The 20,128-nt window shown below is 43.6% G+C and overlaps 1 protein-coding gene across 1 annotated transcript; it reads left to right on the plus strand.

The window, feature by feature from the left end:
* The first annotated feature begins 4,092 nt into the window (after positions 1–4,092).
* On the plus strand, positions 4,093–18,364 carry Gp2 (glycoprotein 2). The gene is made up of 10 exons (XM_032895647.1): positions 4,093–4,204; positions 6,528–6,971; positions 8,269–8,379; positions 8,861–9,072; positions 9,552–9,700; positions 10,854–11,099; positions 11,984–12,146; positions 13,753–13,837; positions 15,450–15,494; positions 18,067–18,364. Exons 1-10 carry the CDS (start codon positions 4,117–4,119, stop codon positions 18,123–18,125), a joined length of 1,602 nt encoding a protein of 533 aa, XP_032751538.1. The 5' UTR covers positions 4,093–4,116; the 3' UTR covers positions 18,126–18,364.
* The last annotated feature ends 1,764 nt before the right edge of the window (positions 18,365–20,128 follow it).

Genomic DNA, 20,128 nt, shown 5'->3' on the forward strand with positions numbered 1-20,128 from the left:
AAAAGGTCACCAATGCTGATGGGAACTCTTTTCTCTGACCCAGCTGTTTCCTGGCCTCCCATCAGATACCAGGGAAAGTCACACTTGTGGGTCTGAAGCAAGGGCTGCTGGGACAATGTGTCTTATGCTAAGAGCTCTTATCACACACAGACATACACAGAATGTGCAGGCCTCTTGCTTTTATACAAGAGCTGTGCAGGTGGCCCAAAAGCTGGTCTGATGCTGCCCAACCCACAATTAGTCTGTGGTCAGCTTGGACCGAATGACGCTACACAGAATGCTCTGCGTTGTGACTTGGGAGCTGCAGATCTTGAAGAGAATGTCTAGGCCATGGAAAACAGGATCAGCAGCTAAAGGCAAAAACTGGGTGAGGAGGGGGAGGAGAAATATCACAATGACATCTTTGCCCCTTTCTTGTCTTTTCCTTACTTGCTTTCTATCTGCCAGTTACACCACTTTAATGTATCCCTTAGATATTCTGGGCACAAATTAAATGCCAGATACTTTTACAGTAATGAGGAAATAGGAAATTGCTGAAATAGAGCCATTTGGTAAAGAAGATACTTTGAAATAATAACTATGAAATGTGACAAGCGGTGACAATCACTGTGGAGGAGAAAAAAGGCAAGGGCTCCATAAGAGAGTAACAGGAGTATCTTTTCCACATAGAATGAAGGGTACAGTCTCTGTGACATGCAGAGACTGAGAGAGTAGGGGACTGAGCCATCAGCTGGGGACAGGTGGCTGGAACAGCAGCAGTGAATATACTGAACCTTGTGTCTTTCCATGAAGGCTGACCAGCACCTGCACACTGAAAGCGTGACTCACGAGAGGAGGCCTGACAAGACATTTGCTTCCACCCATTTGTTAATTAAACAAATGTTTTCTCAGTGAAGATCAAAATCCCTGTTCACAAAATTCCTGAAGACTCAATGGGCAGATTAGTTATCAGGCAAGCAATGTGATTTGAGTTGTCCTAGAGAGGTCTGGGAACAGAACCGAGGGTCAGGCAGAATGTAGGTTCGGAAAGGCTTCCTAGCAGAGGTGGTAAACATGAGGTAATCTGGGCAAGGGAAAGATTATTCAAGCATTTGGGGATGAGAAAGAGCCCAGAGAATCTGGCATTAGTGTGAAGTCAAGCTGGTACAGTGAAGTAAGAAAAGAAGTAGGAAGTGTAAAATGGTCAGATCCCTAGGGCATAGAGTGCTGAGAGCAAAGGAAAACACAGACACAGGAAAAACTGCAGAAACAAGGGGACCTGCATGAAAGCACAGAGAACCACAACCAGCACCAAAATCACCCTTTCACACGACGGTGACCTAAACTTGGATTTCTGAAGTAAAAATGAAGAGGGCATTCAAGACATTGAAATGTCGGAAGTCACAGTGTAGAGCTTCCTGGAATTGAGGCTTGAGGAGAAAAGGAGTCAAGTCTCCAGCTTGGAAGACTGGGAGCAGTGCTACCACTGACCAAGGTGGATGGTAGAAATAGGGACAGGAGGTGGGGTCAGGGAAGCTGATGAGTTCAGATTGGAAGATGTTAAGTTTGGGGGACCCTCAAGTGTCTAAACGCGGGAGGAGGAGCCAAACAGAATCTGGAGACTGGTTGTGAAGCTCAGAAGAGTCATTGAAGCTGGGGCTCAGCCTGCGGATGAATTTGAAATTCTGTGCTATAGTTTGAATGTGAAATGGTCCTCACAGGTCCCTCTTTCCAACATGTGTTTTGCAGGTGGTGGTGTTATCTGAGATGCCGTGGAACCTCTAAGAGGTGGGGCGCAGTTGGCAGAAGTAGATCACTTGAAGGCAGACCTTTCAATGTTAGGCCTGAGCTCACTTCCTGTCTTGCTCTCTACTTCCTGATCTTTCATGATGTGAACAAATTCTGCCACATGCCCACTGCCACAGACTAAACTCTGTATTATGGTCTCTTCCATGATGGACTGAAGCTCCCTGTTCTGATTGCTTTTCTGTCACCTTGATACGAGCTACAATGAGTTATCAAGGGAAAGAAATGTTAGCTGAGAAAATGCTTCTGTAATATTGGCTGGGAGAGGGACAGTCCATTGTGTCTGAGAGTGGAGCCCCTGGCAAATCAACCATACCCAAGGAGAGATTCACACATCCAAGAATATTTGGGCAGTATAATTGGCCTCAGAGGAAAAAGAGATACACAAAGTTGTGTGCACAGGGGACAATGGGGTTAGATATTGGAAGACTTGGAGAAGGGACAGAATCTGAAAGCTATTGTCCCAGTTCTGTGCTGGCCAGTGTCTAGGCTAGTCCACTTGTTTTAAAGACTCGGAGGAGAGGCTACACTAGTGCTGATTTTGTTCAAAAGCCTCAGACATCTCTTTTCATTCTAGAATTCACCCTTTCTAAACATTCCATCAAAAATTGGGTAAACTCTGTGCGCTAAGAATGGGGAGCTCTCAGACCTGTCCTGTCTTTTGTGCACATTCCCAGGCCCCAGGTGAGTCAAGCAGAAGTGTTCTAATGCCATTAGCCAGGAGCAGGAATTGAATTGGATCTCTGCTGAGCAAACAAGTCCATTTGGTTTCTGTCTACTTTGCTTTAGGCATTTTCGCTTCCTTCTTATTAGTGTTTGCTCTGTGGGAATGGACATGACATTAGCTTTGTGGGTTTACTGGAAGATCCAATGTGAGAAAATAATGATTGTGAGGTATTGACTGCGCCTGGTGTCGCCAACCTTAAGTACATATTGCAGTTGCTTACAGAGAAACATTCGTGTGAAACAGCACCTTCTGGAAGAGTTTCCATGCCGGTGGCACAAAAGCCCTTCTTTCGCTACCCTTGATGGTCAATGGCTTATCTTACCTATGTTCCTCAAGTCCTGGTGCCTGGGAACTTAGTGCCAGACCTACTTCAGCACCAATCATGAAGAGCCACATGGGTGGGGAGTGTCAGTATAAAAGAGGCAGGCAGCAGGCTATGTTCCCACACTGGGCAGAGGAAGGAGGATACTCTGGCTTCTTTCATGGTAAGTCCTGTTCCAAAACCCAGTGAGATTTATTCCTCCCAGTGAGTTTCATCCTCTTTATATACTGGACTTGCTAGGGCCATCTGCAAACTTTCTGAACCCAGAAGTGTCTCTGGGCCTTAGCCATTGTCAAATGTTCCTCAGATAAGTCAGTTCATAGTCCTACTCATAGGTGTCCAATTGGGTTGGCATCTCTAAAAGCATAGTCCTGGATACTCCTCTGTCTCTGTTCTCTTATAATTTATTCATGATATTCCATCAGAAACAGGTTTCTAGCCCCAATTTCCACCCTTTAGAGGTTGTAAGAAATCACCCAGAGGTCCCCTTTCAGGGCACAGAAGGGTAAATGTCACTGGAAGTCAGCAGACATTTTTTGTCTTTATATTGTTTGCTTCTTTCTTGCTTATTCATTCATTAATTATTTCATCATGTAATTCTTTTTAAACTGGGATGCCAGTGTATGCCCTCTTCTGTACAGAGAGAAAAAGGCTTAGAATTCAGTCTCTAACATAGTGCCACTTGTGAAATTCCAGAGTGCCTTAGCAGAACCTGATGCATAAAATCAAGATAGATAGAACTCTCCTCCCTAGATACCAATAATCATTAGAATTCTTGCCTTCAATTTCCAGAGACTGTCAGTTGCATCTACGCAGGGACTTTGCAGATACTGCTCCTGGAAAGTCTACAGCTCTGACCCACCTTTTGCTAGCTTGCTATGGATTTCATCTTGAAATGCCCCTATTCCCATCCCACTCCATTTCTGCATGTCATGTTAACAGTTTGGGTTCCGAGAACCTGGACCTGATGCCATATGTTGGCCATGTAATGTCCGTATTTTCAGAGAAGTTGCTGCATCAATATTGTTTGGATTATGTACTCTTAAGACAAAACTTCTTCACCAACAACAGTGCCTTTCTGGAGTGGTTCAGAGACCTAAGTGAGACAAATCATGAAAGGGGCTTCAAGCAAATAGAGTCATGTGATAGGTGCTGAGCCGACAGGCGTTTCAACCTTACCCAGGGGCTAAAGGTCTGTTAGCTTGACCTAATGTGAGCCTTTCCTTTTCTATAGATTTATGGAGGATCTGCAGGCTGCAGAATAACCAGCAAGCCTCACTTTATGAAAAGGATGGTGGCTTGTGACCTGCTGTGGCTGGCTGCAGCCTCCTGCCTTCTGACACTGGTATCTCCATCTACAACATATCAAGGTGAGTGTCTGCTCACCAGGGATCCCAGATGCTCCAGGAGACCTGGGGAAGGAGCAGAGGAAGGGAGAAGGCTGCTTGGTTGGTTCTAAAACCAGGGAATTGGAAACTAGAGAAGACTAGAGAAGAGCAAGGGAGGCAGGACTCTCTCAGAGCCTGAAAGGGAAGGGGAGCCAGGAACCTTAGCTTGTGCAGTCCCTCCAGGAGGTGATTAGAGAGCACAGACTGAAAGATAAGGGAGATCGTTCTGCCACTCTATTCCCCTTCTTTATCAAGTTGCCCATCTATAAAAAATAGGTGCTAGATATAACAATATCTCTATTTTTCAAAAAATCTCTCTCTCTCTCTCTCTCTCTCTGTGTGTGTGTGTGTGTGTGTGTGTGTGTGTGTGTGTGTGTGTGTGTGTGTGTGTGTTTTGCTGGCTCTCCATCCTCTGGCCTTGGCCTCCACAATACACAATACTGAGATCAGAATGATATATTACCCACACCCAGCTCCCAAGGTCTGCAAATGGGAGCAACCCAGACAGTTCTAGCAAAAGTTCCCAGCTATGCTAAAGGTGCGAATGCGAGCCCTATGGTGGGAGGGTAGGGAGAGAACTGAGTTCTCACCCCCATGGGAAAGCACAGGGTGTGTGGGAAATGAGCCAAGAATAACAAGGACGACAATTCCTCTTCTTAGAGTAAACACATACATGAGCAAAGCTGAAAAGCAGCCTTTTCCTTCCTTTGAAAAAAATGTCTCACTGATGCATATAAGATTGTGAGCCCAAAGGTGTGCTTCACTCATCATTCTACAGGTAACTCGCTGGACCTAGGCTCTTGGGTCTGGCATCATATGGAAGACATCTCATTTAACCTTGAAGGCTTTGCCTCTCAAATGAAGCATACATACCCAAAAGGACCCTGGGAGGGTCTTCAAAAAACTTTAGTGGTTGGATATTTATTTTATAAATATTAACAGAACTAATAGAATCATCCCTACATCCTATGTTTGTATTTGCATATGTGTGCGCGCACACGCACACACACACATGCGCACGCGCACCATTCTACCATTCCTCCAGTGCCATCCACTTTGCTTTATAACACACTTTCTCAGTCTCGGTGTAGGTTAGGCTGGCTGGTTGGTGAACCCCCAAGGACCTTCCTATTCCCACCTCCCCAGCACTGGGATTCGAAACTCATACCACTGTGCCTAGCTTTTAAAAGCGAGTTCTCCATGCTCAAACTCACATCTTTCATGCTTACAAGGTGTTGTACTTACTGAGCTATCTCTTAGACCCCTACACAAAACTAATTTTTAAAGAGACTCTCTGGAAAAAAAATCTCCTGAGAGCATCAGCACCTTTCCAGGTTACCAGCCAGGTCAGAGCTGCTCTTAAATCCCCTCTTCCAGCATCTGATCATCCCCTTCATCGTTTCTCTGACTCTTCAGACATCATAGCTCACCCTCCTCTAGAACAGAAATGGGCCTGTTCGGTGAGTGGTTTTCAGTGGAGATAATTTTGGCTTTCGAAACCATTCAAAATGCTTGCAATCTTCAAAAGCAGCCTCTGCATTGGGTGGGTAGAGGCCAAGGGTTCTTTAATTCTATTTGAAGACACCTGTACAATAATAAATAACTCAGTCAATAATATACCAATAATACTAAGTTTGGGAATGATTGACATGTTGCGTCTGTAGATGCTGGCCTGTAATGTTATCTACTGATAGGAAACAATGTTAATTTTATAATACACTAAAAGCCCCCGTGTGTGTGTGTGTGTGTGTGTGTGTGTGTGTGTGTGTGTGTGTGTGTGTGTGTGTTGTGTGTGTGTGTGTTCATGCCTGCATGGGAAAATTCCAAGGGCTATAAACAAATTTGTGATTGCTTCTAGAGATGGATCCAACTTAGGATAACTTTTACCTTAAGACATGTATCTTAATACTCATCTTTTGCCAAATTAAGCAACATGTCAATATTGCTTTCTGCTTAACTCACTTTACTAACAACTAAGAATTTTCTCAGGGAATATTATACTACATTCATGGGCAAAACAAACAATGGTTGAGCAGGACTCACATGGTATCTTGCTAGTGGCCCACGGAGAAGCTCTTTGTAACCCAGTGTGGGGCAGCGGGGGTTGTGCAAGGTGTTGGCCTGGATGTCCTGGCTCCTGATCATTCTGCCTCCTGAATGACAAAGTTTGGTGTTAATTACTGCAATCTGTACCTATTGACCTCGTTGGGATCAGTAGGACATTCAAAGCAAAATGGAGAAGGGCTAAGAACCCTAAGGGCTTTGGAGTTGCTCAATAAACTCACATGCTCTCTGTTCTTCTCAGGTTATGGAAACCCCAGAAACACCTCCAATGTGGACTTGGACTGTGGAGCCCCCGGCTCATCAAGTGCTAGCATCTGCTTTGACCCCTGCCAGAATCACACCGTCCTGAATGATCCCTCCAGAAGCACAGAGAACACGGTGTCATCGCAGGAGTGTGATAGTCACCTGAGGGGCTGGTACCGCTTTGTGGGTGATGGGGGAGTGAAGATGCCGGAGACCTGTGTGAATGTGTACCGGTGCCACACCTATGCTCCCATGTGGCTGAGTGGATCGCACCCCATCCTTGGAGATGGCATTGTCAACCGCACAGCCTGTGCCAACTGGAATGAAAATTGTTGTTTCTGGAGTTCTGAGGTCCAGGTGAAGGCCTGTTTGGGAGAATCAGGAGAATATCACGTGTACAAGTTACAGGGCACCCCTGAATGCAGTCTGAGATACTGTACAGGTAAGCAGCAGCTGCAGGGAAATGTGAGCTTTAGTGCCCAGGACTCAGTGGAGCTGAGCTAGAAGAGACAGTCAGGAGGAGACTGAACAAAGCAACCACCACTGGGCTCCTGTCAGGGATACACATGGAAATGTAATTTGGGACATGCCAGGTACAAGCCTGAAATTTACATTTGACTGTGAGATAGCCTGACTTGTAAATGAATATTGCATAATATTGGGCTAGTTAGGAGGCTTAGCAGTAGAAGTGCTTGCTGTGAAATGGTGGGCACATTTAGAGTTTAGATCCCCAGAACGCATGTAAGAAGTGCAACGTGATCAAGCATGTCTGCTACTGTGGGAACCAGGGACAGGATGTTGGACCTTAGTACAATGAGAGACCCTGTCTTAAGGGAATAAGGTGAAGAGTGACTGAGCAGGACACCTGACATCTTCCTCTAGCCTCTGTGCATGCATGAGTGCTCACACCCACATATATGCATACAGCACAGACACAGACACACACACAGACACACACACACACACACACACACACACACACACGAAGATACATATAGACACACACAGAGAGAAAGAGAGAGAGAGAGAGACATTCAAACCCACAAAGACACTCTGACATACACATAGACTCACACAGACACACACATAGAAACATACACAGACCCACAGATAGACACACACAGACACAAGCACACATACAAACATACAAACAACAGGAAGAACCCAAGCTCATTCAAATTTTACTTGTCTCAAACTGTACTCCTCTTAGAACCTGTTTTCTGATCTGAAGCAAAGGGTAAAGCTAACAGCTTGCACTGCCCACAATACACTCACTACCACACTTCTTTAATCATACCAGTGCACTGAAACTCCCTACTCAGTCCAGGAAGTAGGATCCATGTAGTTGTTCCTATAAGGTCTAGAAAACAGAAAGGTCACCATTGTCCCTGTACGACAGAGCTGGAATGAGAAGAGCTGGGACTTAAGCCCAGGCCCTGTAGTGCTGGCAACCATGGAATTAAAATTATTCTGTTCTGTCACAGGTTTCTACCACAGGGCTCAAACGGACCATAGCATGGAAAGTAGTTAGCATAGTACTTGGCCTGCCAGGCAGTTTCAGGGATATTACTCCCTCTGCTGGGTTTAGGAGCTAGGAAATGTGAATTGTGACCATGGCTCTTCTGGCAAGTATCTCATATGTTTAGAAAGACTGTGATGTAATGAGAGCCTTGCTTTGGGAGGACTTAGACCCACCCTGCTCTGCATCCTAATCTTTCCTCTCCATTCCTTCCCTCTAGACCCCTCCACCGCACCGAAAAAGTGTGAGATTGCTTGTCGTCCTGAGGAGGAATGTGTATTCCAAAATAACAGCTGGTCCTGTGTCTGTAGGCAAGACCTCAATGTTTCTGGTGAGCAGCTCCTCGGACTGAGTAGACAGGGCTAGAGGCATGAGGCTTAGGGGGTTGGGAAGGGGCAGGGACCAGAGGAAGGGGCCATAAATGGACATTGGGGAAGCCTGGAGAGTTATAAGCCAGTGAGTTTGCAAGGGTGAGAGAGGGCGGGGCCAGACCAAGCTTCCAGGTCAGCTGCTGGAATACTCTAGCAACAAGTGGCTATGGTGTGGGCTTTGGTTTAATCTAGAATAAAGATTAAAACAGGAGGATCATTTTGTCTTCCAAACAGCAGCTAAGCCACATCTGTACTTCAGATGCTTAGAAGTCTTGGAGCAGAGGTCTCCTTATCAGTTTGAGTGTGATTTCTATTGGGGTCCCAGACCCCATCTAGTCTATTCAGCACCTTGTTAGGCATGGGGCAAGGCAGAGAATGTAGATGCCCATCATTGTTTCTAGTCCCCTCTTCACTCCACTGACCTCACTCTTGGCCTCCTAGACACTCAGAGTTTGCAGCCTCTTCTGGACTGTGGGGCTAATGAGATCAAGGTGAAGCTGGACAAGTGTTTGCTGGGAGATCTGGGTTTCAAGGAGGAGATCATCACCTACCTGAATGACCGGAACTGCAGAGGTACCATGAAAGATGAGCCCAACAACTGGGTGTCCACGACCAGCCCTGTTGTGGCTAATGACTGTGGGAACATCCTGGAGGTAAGTGCTATTCACGCCCATCGCTACTGGAAGATAAGATCTGTGCTAATGGGAACATCTTCCTAGCTGTGAGATCTTAGGCAAATGTCTTATCCTCTTTGGACCTCCAGGGCTATGTGATTTTACACACTCTGGTCCATGTTAAAGAGCTTAGGCTGGGATTAACACTTGAACTTTATAAAGTGGGCTCTAATATGATGATCTTAATTAGGAGTGGTGAAGGAAGAGCAAGAGCATCGACCTCTGGCTCTTCCACAGGGTCAGTCATTCATTTTCTAGTGTTTACTCTGGGCTTCCCATACTCTGGGTTATCATAACAGGCAGAAGAGAAACCCTACTCCCTGGAGGCCAGAATTCAAGGGACTCTATTCCTGGGAACACTGACTATGGAACCAGACAGATCTGAGTTCAACATACACCTACACACATCTGCATAATAAATACATATGGTTTGTTTTTGGTTTTGTTTTGTGCCAAAGAACAATGGGACCCATGCCATCTATAGAAACACCCTCTCCTTGGCCACTGATTTCATTATCAGGGACTTCCTTGTCAACGTCAACTTCCAGTGTGCCTACCCTCTGGACATGAATGTCAGTCTCCAAACTGCACTCCAGCCCATTGTAAGGTATTGTCTTGACCTTTGATCTTTGACAAGTAGCTCTGACATTGATCACACAATCTATAATGTCCACACAGTGTTACCAACCTGCTTCAAGAGCTTCCACTCCCTAATTTATCCATTTCTGAATTATAGTTAAGAACTTTCAGCCTGATCAAGGCACTTATGAATAGTGAAGACATCCACTATGAGGCAGCACTATACCATTGATAAGTGCTTAAGATGTACTCAGAAAACAAATACTACAGGAACTGTCTATTGAGAAGAAAGGCAGCAAGCAATGAATCATATCTTAATTAATAATTAGACAATGCAATGTAGAAGAAGCTTGGGGTGTTTTGGGTCAGTGGACACAGGTCCCAGACCTAATCTCTGTGGGGTAGAGATCAGAAGGGGATATAGAGGCTTTATTGAAGGCTTGGGATTTAAGTCTACCTTTGAAGAAACAGCACCTATCCTCAGCAGAAAGAGACCGAAACAACAGTCCAGGTGGAATGGGATCCAGACTTCTGTTTGCATCTGTTTCTCACCACACCTTTGCCTGGAATGAAACTTATTGACCTGGGTTTATTTACATAGTCCTGGAATTGCCAGGGGTTTTTTCTAAACTGTCATCCAGAAATCCAAGGTGCCTGTCCCATCTCCCAATTGCCTCCTGGACTCTCAATTGCAGGATTAAATGGGTTAAAAATGCTGAAGTTCAAATGTTTCCAGGCTTTAAGTGTCTTGGAGCCTATGCTCATAAATATAAAAATGAAAGCCATTCATCTGGTTCAAATGGGTTCATCTGAAGATTGTGGGGTGGAGAAACAGGACATAAGGCTAAAAATAGTGAGCCTATAAGATCTGAACTCAATCCTGTTGCCCAGGTGATAAGATGGCACTGTTTACTAACTCTTCTTCCTTGAGTAAGAGCTTAATGTACTTGTCATACTGGGTGAAATGGGTACAGATCCTGGAGACAGGCTCGACTGTCTGCCAAGTTCAGTGCTTAGATGCCAATAAGAGTTCTGTTTCAAAGGATCATCAGCTATTAATTTAGAGATCAGAGATGCATCTTCCCATCCCCCCATTGCTTTATACTAACACAGGGCTTGATTTATTTGCCTTTTCTGTTCAAAGCCTGATATATCCACTCTTGTGCTTTCCCTTGTCTCAGTTCCCTGAATGTTGATGTGGGTGGAGCAGGAGAGTTCACTGTTACAATGGCACTCTTCCAAGACCAAAGCTACACACACCCTTATGAAGGAAGCAAAGTGTTGCTTCCAGTGGAGAATACACTCTATGTGGGCGCCCTCTTGAATAGAGGTGATACCTCCAGGTTCAAACTGTTGCTGACAAACTGCTATGCCACCCCTTCAGGAGACAGGAATGACATTGTGAAGTACTTCATCATCAGAAACAGGTATCCGGAGACTCTGCGATTTGTTTGTTTTTGTCATAACTAAGTTTTGGGTAAAACCTTCTCCAGTGTTGGCAGAAGTGTAAATTGGTTCACCCCACTTAGAAATAATTTGACATTACATATTGTAAGCATCCTGTTTGATCTTGGAATGTTATTCCTGACATTTTAACCTAAAGTATTAAAACAAATTGGGTGAGTCCAGTACAGAAATACCAATCATTTTCCATTTCAGTGTTCTTGATCATTTTCCTGTTAAGTTTACTGTAAAAGCGTAGCACAATTAAGTGATAATGGACCAGTATATAGATATTTAAATTGATTAAAGTGAACATGATATTACAAACATTATAGGACAGGATATGATTGGATATTGTTTAATGATAAAAACAAAGGAAATGCCTATTTTGAGGTCACAATTCAAATCATATTAATGGTCCTTGGTAATATTTGTCTTTGAGTTCAGATGTATGCCAAGCACTGTGCTGAGAAAATGTACATGGCAGCCCCATTGAGTGCTCTCTCATATTAGTTATATGAAATGGACATGATTATCTCTGCTCTACAGTCAAGGGATACATGGAGGTATTGGGGGAAATGGAAGGCATGATCACATTTCATATGCATATAATTTTCAGTAATACAGAATTTTTTAAATAATGTGAAAAAAAACAAATAAACTAGACCATGGAGGGATAACAAGAATAATTACCAGCCCTGGATTACTTACCTAAAAATGGGGACTTGCCCTAGAAACTGTGCACCCCCAAATTTAAACTATAAAATCTTATTGAGGAATGATGGACTAGAAAAATGTCATAAAAGTATGATGGCAATTCTTCAGTGTTCGGTTAGAAGTTACTCCTTTGCCCTTTTCATTTTCCTAGATGCCCAAACCGACGTGATTCCACCATCAATGTGGAGGAGAATGGGGTGTCCTCGGAAAGTCGATTTTCAGTGCAGATGTTCATGTTTGCTGGAAATTACGACCTAGTTTTCCTGCATTGTGAGGTTTACCTGTGTGACTCCACTGCTGAACAGTGTCAACCAGTGAGTGTCTTTTTGGACTGATGCCCAGTAGATTCTCTATATACATTTATTGGGTTTACAGATGGAGGCATGGATGGAAAGAAGATTGGATAAATGCATAGAGGGAAGGAAGGAAGGTAGGAAAGAAGGAGGAGAGAGGGAGGAAAGGAGGGAGAGGCGGGGAGAAAGAAAAGAGAGGGAGGAAGGAAGGAAAAAGGAAGAAATTGGCTGTATAGATGAATGACTGGATGGATGGATGGATGGATGGATGGATGGATGGATGGATGGATGGATGGATGCTTGAAGAGGTGGAGAGACAGGTGGATGGGTAGATGACTATAAGAGAAATGGTTAAAGAAGGACGCTGCACAGACTTTGAGTATCCCCAAAGCCTATTTATGAGTAATCGTTGTCTATTTAGAAGGCAGAACAGCTTTCCTTAGTATAGCAATTATTATGAATAATTAAGGTATTATAGATTAAGCATAATTGATTCAAAGATCTCAAACCCAAAATTGTTCCAAAATCTTAAAGTTTTTGAGGGCCAAGATGAAGTTCAACATGTTTCAGATTTTGGAATATTTGGGTTGCAGAGTCTTGTATTATAGATGAGTAGCTTGTAAAGACTGTGAATATTACCAAAACTGAGAAATTCCCAAATACTGAAGACTTCTTTACCTCAGGCTTTCAGATGAGGGATGTGTGTGTGTGTGTGTGTGTGTGTGTGTGTGTGTGTCTTGCTGTGGTAAGGCTTTTTTTAGTCCCCCCTCTACGTCAGGCACTTTCTACCACAGTCCTTTCATCGTTACCTAACTGAGCTCTCTCAATGAGGAAATGAAGCCTCACTATGCAGATAAAGAAACCAGGGATCAGAGAAGCTCCTAACTCAAAGCCCCACACAGAACTAGAATATCAGATTTGAATGGTCCCCATCTGAGCCCATGCATTCACCACTACTGGACGCTTTTTTGAATGGCTGATGTTCCTTGAGTGTTTTCAACATGTCTATATGTTGCTACTATTATGGTTTATTTTAATATTTAAAACCAGGTGTGCAGAACTCTGTGGTAAAAGGCCTGCTATGCAAGCACAAGAGCCCAAGTTTGGGTACCCAGAATGCATATGAAAACTAGGATTGTGGCATGTATCTATAACCCAAGTCCTGGGAGTGCAGAGACAGGATGATTTTGGGGACTCACTGTATCACCAGCCTAACCAAAATAACAAGCCCTAGGATAACTGAGAGACCATGTACCAAAAAAGTAAGGTGGGCAGCAATGGAGATAGACAGTTGGTGTTAGTCCTCGACCTTCTTACATGCTTGTATGCATAAATGAATAAATGAAATGTATGAGTAACTGACAAAAGAAAACCAGACATGAACTGTTGATTATAATAGACAGATGAAGACATTTGTCCCAATTGTATAAGAGAGAATAGAGATGAGAGTCAAACTCAAGTGTGTTAAGGTTTGACTGAATTCTCACAGTTGACAGGAACCACACCATCAGAAAGAAGGCCATATGATAGGATATCCAAGTGCTTAGGCCACGGGTCCACAGATATCCATATCTATATCTGTGACATGTGTTTGCATTCTAATACAACGAGTTCTATGTCTCTACAGTCTTGCTCTACAAGTCGACTTCGCAGTAGTGAACCAGCCATCGACTTAACTCGGGTTCTGGATATAGGACCCATCACTAAGAAAAGTAAGTGGGTGAGACTTGGTGCAAGGATAGATGGCCACATGCTGTTAATTAATCTTAGATGTCTAGAGTCATCAATGCCAGCAGCCTTGGGTTTTTCTGCTTTTTCGGTTCACCCATAACTGATAAATGTCTTTCTATGAGTTGAACTGTTTTGGCATTTATGGTGGTGCCTAAGTGTTAGAAACTAGGTATAACTCTTACATTCGTCAGAATACTTAATCCCTCCATGATTGTTTCCTTTTGATTGGTTAAAATTCAAGGCTCAGAGAGATTAATAGATTTTTCTAAGATCACTTGTTTATGGTTGGCAGGAGTTAGAATGAAACCAGATGAGTCTATTTCACTGCCTTTCCTCACAGCGTATACAGGGCCCTTTAGGTTGACTGTCCTTTCCAAAATGTAGCAATGGTCCTCTGGAGATAGGACAGAGGGGTAGCTAAGCAACCACCCTGTAAGTTTTCATCTATCTTACACAAGTGTCTATAGTACTTTCATGGTTTGTATTGCCACCTGAATGGAGGAGTTAAGAGCCTCTCCTACCAAACAAGAAAGAACTTTCTGGCTTGAAGAAATTAAGATGCAGTTATGCTAATTCATGTCAAATAATATTTTCACTTTCACTCTGTGCTAAACAGTTTTATGTGTATCATCAGCTTTGCTGTTCTGGGCAGCCTCGGGAGGTAAGCCTACTCCCGCTCAGCCTCTGCGAAGAACAAGTTGAGCTGTCACGTGAAGAAGGCTCTGCCTTGAGTGGTCCTGTCCCCTTATTGAGCTCTCAACTTAGAGCCTTGTGTGGTGTCCCAGGACAATTTGAAGAGGAGGATTATGGGCATCCTCCTTGGAAACTAGTCCACAGGTTTTGTTAGCTGTCTGTTTCTGTGGCTGGAATTGACTTAAAGGAGGAAAGATCTATTTTGTCTCATGGTTTCGAGGTTTCAGTCCACAGTGACTTGCCTCTAATCTATGGGCCTCTATTCAGGCAGAATGCCACAGAAAAAGGGTGAGGCAGAACAAAGATGCTCAATTTATTGCAACCAGGAAGGGGAAGGGAGAGGGGAGGGGAGGGAGAGAAAAGGAGTGAATCATGGAACTTTCAAACTTCCTGCTTTTAAACCCCCAAGTTTCCCAGGCTATAGAATAGTACTGTACATTCAGGGAAGTTTTTGATACCTTTAGTTGTTCTTCTCTGGAAAATCACACACACACACACACACACACACACACACACACACACACACACACACCCTGAGCTGTGCTTTACCATCTCTTAGGCACCTCTGGTTGACAATGGGAAGTAGCCACCATCGAGGGCTGGAATTCCAGCTCTTGCTACTGTCTGAAAAATCAACATAGCAAGTTCCTTAACATCACTGAGCCTCTCTCTTCCCACTGGCAAATGGGAGATGGAGGTACTTTCCCCACAAATCCATTAGGGAAATTAGATGGAATGTGCTTTAGATATGTACCTGCCAGATGACAGAAACCTTCACGGTGAGGATTGCTTGTGAGGGTAATGACTGGGACCCAGGAAGATTGGGATCAGCTGTAGCTCCATGGCAGCAGCCATCAGCGCATGACCAAGGAGACCCTCACCTGCTGCTCTTGCCCACAGGTGTTCAGAATCCTGATACCTCCAACGGGACTCCCCGCAATACAGGTACATGGCTTCCTTATGCTTTTCTCACAGCACTGCCAAGTCTTTCCTTTTGTCCTGGACATCTATGCATCCCCTTCAATGTGTCAGGGCCTGTGCTTGGAACCATGGCTTAGTGAAATGAGGCTAACCCTAGAGTGAATCTAGCAGTGAATCCAGTTGCTCAACAGCAAATGTTTACCAAGTAAGACTGTGTGCTCTAGGAACTGATAATACAATGCTGATCAAGTCAGAGCAGGTACCTTCCCTCAGAGAGCTTGTGTTCCAGGATGAGAAATAAATAAAAAAATAGTTTAGTTAGCAATAAAAGATGGGTGGTGTGATAGAAGTTACAGACATAAGTAATGAAGTCTCAAATTAGAGAAACGTTTATTTCTGTAAGACGAGTGAAATCTTATATGTAAGAGAATCCAGGATAGAATGATCAGTCAAGGATTCAAGCTCCTTCCTGCTTGCCCTTTCATGTGACATCATCATTTTAATGGTGTAAGTTACCATCCAGAGTTCAGGACAGGGGAAAAATGAAGGAAGTCAGTGAGTGTTATGGAACATATCGGTGGCTGGCCCCCTAACACCTCCATTTATGTCTCCTTGTTTATTATCTAGCTATGTGGCCACACCTGGCTGCAAAGGAACCTTGGAAATAGAATCTCTGTTTGGGATGGCCCTATGCCCAAGCAGTGTTTGATGGGGTAATGATCAAAGCAGGAAGAGATCATGGATCAGAAGAACTGTTAGAGAAACTATTTGACCTAGAGAGAAAGTGTCTCTGGATCGGGAAGTATTAGGTGAATGGAGCTGAACAGGCAGAGGCAACACCAGCTGACTAGATAAACGAGACATGGGCATAAGATGCTCAGAGACAAGCAGATAGAGGGAGCAGGAGTTCACGGAGGCCTAATTAACCATATCAGAGCAAGTTAAGAGAGTTCAGATGGCACAGGCATCCAAATGGGGCTTTGATGAATGAGGTGGAATTTAAGGCCAGAGACATCGAAGAATGTGTTTTGGGCAAGATGGAAAACATATTTTTTCTATCCTCTGAAAAACAGATATTTTGAACATAGGCAGGAAAATGGTCTTTTCATATTCAAGACCTCAACTTTGCGGCAGTCTAAATATGTCCCAGACAAGAACAGTTCAGTGGTAACTTCTATGGTATCCAGAAAATTAAAACTCGTTGTGTGATTTTATGACATGCACAGAGCACAGAGCAAAAGTGCCTGGGAGTCAGCCACCTCAAGTCTCCCCCATTTTCGTCACCTTTTTAGCTTAGCACAGTGATCTGAACAGTGACTTTCCAGCCTGCTGAGCTGTCTCTCTTCTTGGGTGGGCTGTGAATGTTGGCACCTTCTAGAGGTGGAGGGAATGGATCTAACAAGAGGGAGCAAACTGCCACAAGAGGGCTCTGTGGTTCTCATAGTTTGCCATCACTCAGATTCACTTCTGATGCTTCAGCACGAACTAGGTCTCATCTCTCATCGTAAAAACGCTCTGTCATAATTTGTGTCTCTGAAGATCATGTGCTCCCCTCCCCACTCTCTAGTATATCACCAAATTACTTTGAATTGTTGGGGGTGGAGAGATGTCTTATTTGGTAGTGGTGTCAAAGGGGGTTGACATGCTTATACAAAACATCTGCTATCCAATATTTCCCCCTTCCTAACACTGAACATATAATAGTACGCAGAACACACACACACACACACACACACAAGATATCAAAGTCTAGTTTTCAAAACCAACACTTATGCAATGCTTCCCATGTTCTAGGCACATATTTTATATTTTATTTTATTGTGGCATCGGGGATTGAACCTAAGACCACCGGTTTGCCATGTAAGCAGGTTGTCACTGAGATATAGTTTCCAGTCCACAAGTGCTATACTAAATGCTTGATATGAACTGATTTATTAAAATCTTATGAAATCTGATATATCAATAGGTACCATAAATAGTTACATTTTCTATATAAGGAAAATTGGGCAAAAAAAGACGTATAATGTTTTGTCCACTTCTACCCAGGTAGTTGTGGACCTGAGGTTCCTATCTAAATAGTCAAGCCTCAGAGGTGGTGCATTCTAATCATGTCTTTCGGTCTATTCTTTATTAGTCACTGTAAGTGATGCACAAACTCTAGCCAATAACCCTAAATCCTCTATGCCTTTGTGCTAGGGAATACAGTTATGATCTAGTCCTTAGAAACTCATACTCCTCTTACCCTCCGGTAATTCTTGGTAACATCACTATGTTCTGTGAGTCAGATCCGGGATATTTGGCAAATGAGAGAATATGCTGGAGGCTTTTATTACTACCCAACAAGGGAAATTTATAATTTTCATCCTTATTTCACTGACAAGATCTAGTCTCCCAGTATCACCTCTTTGCAAAGAAGGCTGAGAAGACCCCTGTCTGTGTTCCCAGAAGAAAATGGAAAAAGCAGTTGTTGTCCCGACCAAATTTTGAGCTATGCTGCCTTCTGGTTTTTCTGTAGCAAGTGGCAAGGAGGCCATCTGGCATTGACTGCTAAGTGTCATCAAAGCTTAACACTTGACTCGTGTCTCTTGTATTTCAGGGTTCCTGTTGGCCTGGCCCATGTTCTTCCTGCCTGTCCTCCTGACCTGGCTGTTCTGAGAGTCCAGCTGGGCACCTGGCCTTGAAGTTCTTCCCTCTGGCAACGGCTCATATCCACCCTTCAGTAGAACTGAATCCCTCTGTGAATCATGTGAACAGCCCTGGAAATGCAATGTGTATTGATAACTCCTGGTTAGAGTTGTCCTGTTAGTGGGCAGAAAAGGGCAAATCCCATGATTCTTTCAAAATCTCTCTTGTCCTGACAGCCGATGTCATGAATACATGAACCCTTGCATTTATTCTTTGTGATATGTTTCCATTCTGGTCTAAACAGTCACCCTGGGACACATGCAGTTGTGGGGAGGAGGTTGAAGACTCTCAAAGGGGAGACTGGTTCCACTACTTCTCTAAGCTCTCCACCACTACAATGGTCCCTAGAACTACACGCATCTCTACACTTGGGGCCTGTACACTGGAAGCATATCAGATGCTTTCCTTACTAATTATGATTTCTAAAGAGTATATTAAATAATCTGATGATAGTGGATCAAGAAGACCAAAGGAAGTAGTATATCTTACTACACTCGCTTACACACTAGGAGTCAGATCACAGAAGCCATGAGACAGCACAGTTTGTCCACCATTCCATCTAACACACTTCCTGAAGCTATATAGCTGGTTACAGCTGCTTTTCTGTGTGTGTCCTGCATTTCAGTTGCATATCACTTCCTCATTCATGGAACTGCAGCGATGATCTACCATCTTGTTGCCCCAGACTCACACTGCTTTAGGGTACTCCTGTTTGCTGTTTGGGTCTCCAGCTCCCCTCAACTGAGGTGAGTTAAGTGGGACCAAGGAACACTAAATAGCCTATGAGACTAACCTCATGGGTGGGTCACAAATGAATGAGACTGTTTCTTCCCATGAGCCACTGTGACAGCAGCTTCTGTTTCCTCGTGAGCTTCAAGGTCAATGTCTACTGCATTCCTGTGGAGACTGAATGGTAGAAACTGGCCGACAGCAGAGGTCTGGACATCATAAACTTCTCCCTTCTCCATGGCTGAGTTTCTCTATTCAGTAGATTGAACGGTTTGGGACCAGAACAAGGTTCTTAAATCTTTTAAGTAGTACAATTCTCCTGTTAAGTATACTTCTACATGAACCCAGATAGTCAGAGGTGAAAGGAAACAGGCTCTTGGAAGTGTTAGGTAGGAGACTTCACTTTTCAGTCTGTGGCTCCCTTGACATCAGGCCCTCACAGCAAGTCCAAGATAACACATAAAGCTACCAGGACAAAATGGTTAGGCTTCTGAGAGAAATGAACTTGAAATCTCCTTTAGAATAAGTAGATAGGATTCCACCCAACTAGGGCCAAACTTGGAGGAATAAATGTCCTCTGTCTGTCTGCCTTTTTATATCTCTCTATAGCTATCATCTATCTAGCCCTCCATCTCATCTACTTATCAATTTATCTTTCCACTTATGTGTCATACACCTAGCTAGGTAACTAGTTGTCCCTGCTTTTTACTCTGTTTTCAAGTGAGCATGGGATTTGAGAAATAGTCTCTACCTACTCCATCCGCTTCATGCATTTTGTCAACATAAATGTGCCGAATAACTGCTAAATCTCAGGCCCAGGTTCTGGATAAGATAAAACATGAATCATAATCCTTTCCCTCAGACAGTCCTGTTAGAACATACTTAAGAATACCACACTTAAATACATATATACCTGTCCTTGGTTTCTAGTTCTATGCACCTAGATGCTTTTGTATACATTAACATAAAAAGTTTAATAGTTATATATACACACAGACAAACACAGACAGACACACATATAGACACACACAGAGACACACACATACAACAAGGTTGTTAAGGTTATGTGCCTGAGGCTATATCTTCACATACAAAAAGCTATACTTAAACCCTCCAGATCAGCCACTTATATATTTATTACTAGCATGAATAACCTTGTAATGATCAATATTTTTAACATGAACTATGGACATTCTACCCTCACATTAAATATTAAAGGTAGGTACAATCATCCTCTCCAGTTT

Source organism: Rattus rattus, chromosome 2 (genome assembly GCF_011064425.1).
Source record: "Rattus rattus isolate New Zealand chromosome 2, Rrattus_CSIRO_v1, whole genome shotgun sequence".
In the NCBI taxonomy this organism is placed as follows: Eukaryota; Metazoa; Chordata; class Mammalia; order Rodentia; family Muridae; genus Rattus; species Rattus rattus.

Coding starts and splice junctions, on each gene's coding strand:
- Gp2 (XM_032895647.1), top strand. CDS start 4,117: ATGAAAAGGATGGTGGCTTGTGACCTGCTGTGGCTGGCTGCAGCCTCC. Junction 6,972..8,268: donor CAGTCTGAGATACTGTACAG/GTAAGCAGCAGC, acceptor CCTTCCCTCTAG/ACCCCTCCACCGCACCGAAA. Junction 11,100..11,983: donor TACTTCATCATCAGAAACAG/GTATCCGGAGAC, acceptor TCATTTTCCTAG/ATGCCCAAACCGACGTGATT.